The 7,575-nt window shown below is 31.3% G+C and overlaps 1 protein-coding gene across 1 annotated transcript; it reads left to right on the top strand.

Annotated features, from left to right (window-relative positions):
* Nucleotides 1–1,035: 1,035 nt before the first annotated feature.
* On the top strand, nt 1,036–7,280 carry LOC129877673 (uncharacterized). The gene is made up of 2 exons (XM_055953198.1): nt 1,036–1,901; nt 6,919–7,280. Exons 1-2 carry the CDS (start codon nt 1,584–1,586, stop codon nt 7,099–7,101), a joined length of 501 nt encoding a protein of 166 aa, XP_055809173.1. The 5' UTR covers nt 1,036–1,583; the 3' UTR covers nt 7,102–7,280.
* The last annotated feature ends 295 nt before the right edge of the window (nt 7,281–7,575 follow it).

Below are 7,575 nucleotides of genomic sequence, written 5' to 3'. Positions count from 1 at the left end.
TACTTTATAATTGAAAAAATGAATGATTAAGAATCAAATTTAAAAACAAACACATTTAACAGTTAAGATTAAAATTCAAATCTTTATTAAGATTCGTAATTTGTGTACTCGTAGGATTCACAGTCTGTGGCTTGTGTTGTATTAGCCATTAGGTTACCTATTTCCTTTAGCAAATGGTTGTGGTGGACTTGGAGGATAAGATCATTGGTATAATATAGAGATAAATATTTTAATTTGATCTTAATTAAGAATTAAACAATCCAATTTTAAAGATGCATATCTAAACACTTGAACTTGTCTTTTATTATGCCAGTTAAATATTTCAACTTATAAAATGATCATTTAGACGACTTCAAAATTTATGTATCACTATCAACGAGAGACAATAAAAAAGAGTTAAAATGTTTAAATATATATTCTCGAAGAAAGATGTCTATATATGTATTATGTCCTTTTTTCAACTAACCATAGTTACAGTAAAACCTCTATAAATGCATATGTTTGGGATCAGAAAAAAATATCCATTTATCGAAATTATTAGTTTATCGATAAATGCATAAAATATTTATTTATCGATAAATAAATATTTATTATTTTAGAGAGTATTTTGCACTATGTATCATAAGAAAGAAAAAAATATGACTCGTAGAAAAAAATTTAGAGAGTATTTTGCAGGATGTGCCATAAGGATGAGATTAATTTTGATTTTGGTGGAAAGAAAAAACAATCAACTATAGAATCATATTTTAAAAAGAAATAGTTATTGATCTAATATTATTGACGGATTAAATATATATAAATTCTTGATGTGTTCTAGTAATAATTACTTTATATTTTTTATTGCATTTAATTCTTTATTTTTAATTATTATCTAATACATTTAGCGAGAATATTACTTTAATATAACTGGCTCAAGTTAAGAACAAAAAACAATATTCATTTAGCAAAATTATTAGTTTATCGAATATTACTTTATCGAGATTTTACTTTACCTTCTAATTAAATAGCATTATTCTTAAACAAACTATTTAGTATACCTTGATTATCTAATATCTACTATAGTCTTCCCCCTTAACCTCCTCCATTTGCCCATCCCAAAGCTCAAAGCTTTTTCTTCTCCCTCACTCTGTTTTTGTCCACTTCTACAAGAACCCAAGTTAATTAAACTAACCAATTTTTCTCCTTGAAAGTTACCCACCTTGAATACATCATCACTACCCCCACCCCAACTCTCTCCATTTTCATCAACCAAGTAAAGGGTACTAGGTCTTTCTCTGTTTCTTGAACTGTAGCTTCAGACCCTTTGTTCAGTTCCTTCAGGCAAAATATCAAACACATAGAGTGCAACAACTTTTCTCATTGAAAATTACCCACCTAAAATTCATCATCACCTAAACCCACCCCTACCCTCCTCTCCACTTTCATCAACCAAGTAAAGGGTAGAGTCTTGTTAGAGGAAAGAAAAACTGGGTCTTTCTCTATTTCTTGAATTATAGCTTCAATCCCTTTGTTGAGCTCTTTCAGGAAAAATATCAAACAGATAGAGTGCAACAATAAGCTGGTCAATTGGTGATGATACAGAAATGGGAAGACGACAAATTAATGGTGGTGGTGGTGATTTTTGGGGAATTGTGCCACCGCCGAGTATGTCTCCGGCAGAAGCAAATGGTGGTGGTGGTGGACTAGAAGGTGGAGATCATTGGAGAAGCTTTGATAACTCTGTAAATGCTGTATCGTTTGGTTTTGTTGCAACAGCAATTCTTATTTCTATGTTCTTAGTAATGGCGATTTTCGAAAGGTTTCTCCGGCGAACACCTTCGCCGTCCGGCGGTGGCCGGAATAGTACTGATCTTGTAGCTCAAATGAGAGTACAGAGGAAACTTGATTACCCATCTCCCGAGGTATACTCTTTTTTTTCTCATTATTATATACATGCATGTATAAAGTGTATGTGTGATTCATTTAGTTTTAAAACGTAAAATTCATCAAAATAAAATTAAAATTCACTATGGAAATTTTAGTAGCTTAATTAGTTAGTTAGCTAAATTTTTATTTTATTATTGAGTGTTCGATTATTCACCTGCTAATTCTCTTTCTCAATTCCCATCCCCTATTCCCAATTTGGATTTAAAGTTTGTCTTCTTATTATAAATAAATGTTAATTAAATATTTATTATATTAAATTATTTTTATCACAAAATATTATTTTTTTCGTTTCAATTTGTTTTATATTTTTTAAAAAAATAGTATTTTTAGATAGAATGATTTTTCCTTCTATTTAATAATTTTTTAATTTCAACTTTTTACTTGATAAAGAACAGAAGTTTAGAGGACGTTTTGGTATATTTTATATATCTTTTATTTTGACTATAAATTTAAAAGTTTCTTTACCCTTTTAAATTCAATATCAAGTCAAAATGGTCAAACATATTGAACGGCGGTATTTATTTATTTCCTAAGATAATCGAAATATTTATTAATCTCTTCATCTAATTTGACACATGTCCATTATGTAAATAGATGTTCGTATTTTATTTGTTCAATTTTAAAAATTAGGAGATAATATATCACTTAGTTCCTAATTTATCTTTATTATTAATTATAATTATTTTTCAAAATCTTGAATTTTTTATACTTCGAAGGATGATATAATAAACTTATCATTTTACTAATTACATTCTCTGTTTCAATTTATTTGCATCTTTTGACTTGATACAATGTTTAACGAGGTAAAAATAAACTTTTGAATATTGTGGTATTGTATTAAAAATATGTTAAATGTATTAAAATATCTTTCAATCTTACCGCCTAAAACATATCATGTGGAAGTTGAAATTAAGAAATTATTAATTTTTTTTTTTGAATGAACTAAAAAGTAAAATAGGACAAACAAATTGAAACGAAAAAAATAAAAACTTATTAAGGAGTGTTAAATCAAATATAAAAAAGTAAGAATAAGCGGAGAAAATATTAATTTATTTTGACTTTTTAGTATTAAATTTCGTGATCAATTAAAACAAGACACTTAAATTAAAACCAAAATACTTTGCTTTTAAGGACCACACTGAGTAGGCTAACTAACTTTTTTGTGACAGTTAATTACTTTTTTCCTTGATGACATTATTGCTGCTCACATAATTATGGCTATTAGTAGCTTATAGCTGGATTATTTGAATGGGATCTTGTTCATGATTATCATTTGGTAGACCGTAGTGAATATGAATCATTTTTTTATCATCATGTCTTTGGAAAATTTATGCTAGAATTTTTGATTCGATTAATCTAACTTTAGCCCTCAGACAAAAAGAAAAAGTTAATATAGTTGTACGATTTGACCTTCAAATGGATTGATTTTAATTTTTTATCTTTTTAATAAGTTAATTTTTTATTTTTATTCCTAGAAATCGAACATATGTCTAGTACAACATCAATTCTTTAAGGTGCGGAATATATTTTGTGGAATGTTATGATGCAAAAATATAAATTTATGTCCTAGGAAAAAGGGTATGTTTTCTGTGAAGATGTTTTTCGATTTTTCTCATGTTCGATTGGGTTAAAAAATTTAAAAAATATTTTCTTTAGGAAAATAACAACAACATACTCGGTGTAGTCCCATACAATCGGGTCTGGGAGGATATATTATATGCAGACTTTATCTTTACTTCAGAGATGAGGAAGAGAGGATGTTGTCAATAGACCCGCAACTTAAGGCAAAAAAATATAGGAAAAGACATAATGAAAGTACAATATACAATAGATAGTAACAAGACAACATATAGGAATTGAATAGTACTACAGCAAAATACTACTACAAACAAACTACACGAAATAATAAGTGCAACAAGACAAAACACTCTTACCTACTAGTATGGACACACTCCTACCTACTAACCTTCTACCATAATTCGTGTTCTCCATACCTTTCTATCTAAGGTCCTGTCTTCGGTAAGTTGCAATTGCACCATATTCTATCTAATCATCTCTCTCTAGTATTTCTTAGCCTCTACCTCTTCTGAATCCATCCATAATCAACCTCTCACACTTCCGCACTGAGGAATCCGTACATCTTCTTATCACATGTCCGAACCATTTCAACCTTGCTTTCCACATCTTGTCTTCCACCGAAGTCACCCCTAACTTGTCTCGTATATTCTCATTTTTAATTTTATCTGTCTTAGTATACCTACACATCTATCGCAATGCCCGATATAGTCATTTGCTTAAAGATGAAGAAAATAACTTTTCTTAGTAAAGGGAAGGAAAACAAGCTCCACAAGTGGTTCCACATTGATTCCTCCCCACCCTCCAACCCACCTTATCTCCATTTCATCCACTTCCCTACATCCCCGCCCGTCATAGTATTTATCTAAATTATATATAAATATTTTTTATATATATATCGAACACAAAAAAATAAATTAACAATTCTCTAATTTTTCTAAAAAAAAAATAAAAAAAATCTTTGTACCTAGCATACCCAAAATAGAGGCAAAAGTGCGAAGGTTAAAAGATAGTTTTTCATTCAATATTTTCTGTGCAAGTAATAGCAGGAGGTTTAAGTAATATCAGGAGTGGTTTAATCCCTAAACCCTTGGTAGGCCTATCTAAGCGGGAATTTGAATTAGTCGAGTCCACAAGCTTCAGATAGCAAATGCTTAGATTGAAAAAATGTGTCCCATAAAATGCTCTCTCAGTATTTGAAATACAGGGTATTGAGATTAACTAGACTTATAAGCTGGTCAAACTAATTTATAAGTACTTTTTAAACTTATATTTATGTGTTTGGTAAACTCTAATGGTGTTTGTAGAGTTATGATTTTAAAGCTTATAAGCATTTTTAATTTGACCGAGTCTTTTATAATTTTATTCGGTAATATCTTTTTTAATCTCCTAAATATTCTGCCTAATACGTATTTTTTAATTAAATCTCTATTTTATTTTCATTATTCGTCCGCTTCTTAATAATCTTTTTTGTAAATAGTTCTAAAAATATTGCAGTCATTTCAATAGAAAATGTGATTCACATCTTTTTACCAAACACACTGATAACCTATGTTGTTCGGATTTTTCAAAAATGTTGACAGATGCATGTCAAATTCTCCAAAAGTAGTGCAATCTTTTGAGGGTTTGATTTGGGTGCAACGACATTTTTGGAGAGCCCGGGCTACATAACCGACCATTTATTATCAGATTCATCACTTTTATCCAAACACATAACTGTTTATTTATAAATTCAACTCCAATATCTTGATATTTATCGGCTATTTTTAATCAGCTAACCCAAACATGCTCATAATTTCCAATGGACTTAATTTATTGGAAACATCTCATTCCTATGTATTCATGTGATTCTTTTGTCTAAAGCCAAAAATTTATTAGACAAGAGGTTGATATGATGCCCCCCCCCCCCTGTGTTTCTGCATGGTACACTACCAAGTATGAAAGACTTTATGGGAAAAGACTTTTCTGGTTGAAATCCATGTTGTGTGTGTCCCAGTTTTATGCATATTAGAAGACATTAAAGCCCCATGATATGCTATTTTATACAAAGAGCTATTCATAACAATGTTTTTTTAATTGTCAAATTTTCAATTTATTGGTATTCTTGTCCCAGCATCTTGCCAAAAGAGAAACTATAGCTTCCAATGACATCCCACCACATTTTGTCTTTGGAGACCATGATGACATATGAGTTAATGCTGGGATTCAACATTCTTTTTATAATCGTGGTGTTCGGTTTAACTTGTATGTATTTCTAATAATTCTACGAGGTACCTGCTATCTCCCCCTAGCAGCCAACATGTATCGAATAATTTTGTCTATTAAGATCTGGACGGATGAGGAGAAATCACCTAGCATTTTTGCATTTGTTGAATTTGAACTTGTGACATCACGGTTTTCAATCCACTTCATTGACCACTAGGGCACGTACGCGGGTCATGTACGTGGTGTCATGTAACACCCCACGGGCAATGGCCGAGCTAGGATTTTCACTATTTTCACTAAATAGGTTCAAAAGATGAAGAGTAGCACACGAAGAAATCAAAGGGGATTCAATATTTACTATATATACATAAAAAAATAATTTTAACCATGTATAAACAATCTAATTTTCACAAAGGATGTTCGGATGAACCCCCTCGACCTTACCTGGCTCTGCTTTTGCCTTCGGGGCAAGGTGTATCCACTGGGCCCACACCCTTGGGAGCTAATGCTGGGATTCAATATTGTCTTGGAATGTTACCTTTTTTGGAAATTAGGATTCAATGAATTAGGATTTAAAATTTCACTATTTTGAAAGATTTATGAGTGGGAGTATCAGAATTTTCTCTAGTGGGCTACATTATGACATCCTTGTTAACTGTTCCTCTTTTCAGTTAACACTTGTCTAGTATTTTTCCCAAAATTATTGCTAAAGCTAAGATTCTCTTGCTTTAAATGTTCTAATTGATTGCTAGAATCATGTTTATACCAATGCTTAATGGTGGAAAGAATTGCTTTATTAAAAACATGCTTCATTTATTAAAACAGAATCTTGTTTTTAGTGTCGCAATATGTTCTTACTTGAGCTGAGGGTCTATCGGAAATAACTTCTTTACCTTCACAAGATAGGGATAAGGCTGCGGACACTCCACCCTCCTCAAGCGACCCCACGTATGAGATTATAGTGAATATATTATTGTTGTTGTTGCCCTTTTCAGCATCGCAATTTTCACCATGAGAAATCTAAAACATAAGTATTGGCTGCTTAGAATAAGTGAGATTAGTAACCTACTACAAGTCTACAACAAGAAGTTAAATCACATAGCTAATGTAGAAATTTTCTTTACTGACAATGTATATGTAAGTTCAATTTTTTTTTATGATTCTTACCTATGTGGAGCTGCCTGTATAATGTTCTTCTGTTAATACTAACAGATGACTTTCTACGCGAACGGAGTGTCAGTATTGATGCCTGGGGAAGAAGTTCCTACCTTCATCGCACATCCTGTACCCGCGCCTTCTCCTCCAGAATGTACATCTCAAGTACCCCTTCATCATCAACACGGCTTGTCTCCTTCAAGTCCATCCTCAACTTCTACTAGCCATAGCTCCAGTTGAAAGCAATACAGACATGAAATTGAAATTTATGGTTGTCACTATCAGAAAGTCTCCATGTGAAAGTAGATATTTGTTAGGAAATGTCCACTCATCGATGAAAACTTAAGGGCTTTTTGTGACCTTGAGGAACTTGTCATTGTATTTACATATAGTGTAATGTGATTTGACTATTGCCTTTATTCACTACTCCAGGATATGTTCCAACTCCTGCCCCTTCTTTACAAGGAATCAAGATTTCACTGAGGAAGTCTAAATATAAAGAAGTAAACACACGAAAAAATTAAAAGGATAAACATCTATGTTTTATATATGTATAAAAAGTAATTTTGATCTTGTATACATATTCAGAGTCAATTTAATATAGCTCAGACTCAACTTAGTAAGTGTTTTTCAAGAAGAAATCGCCACTACCAATGAAAGTTGAAAGAGATTCAGATAAACCCAAATTTCCAAATGAAGAATCACACTAACTTT

Source organism: Solanum dulcamara, chromosome 12, assembly GCF_947179165.1.
Source record: "Solanum dulcamara chromosome 12, daSolDulc1.2, whole genome shotgun sequence".
NCBI lineage: Eukaryota > Viridiplantae > Streptophyta > Magnoliopsida > Solanales > Solanaceae > Solanum > Solanum dulcamara.
The sequence above is the reverse complement of the archived record's forward strand: the minus strand, read 5'-3'. Positions and strand labels throughout refer to the sequence as shown.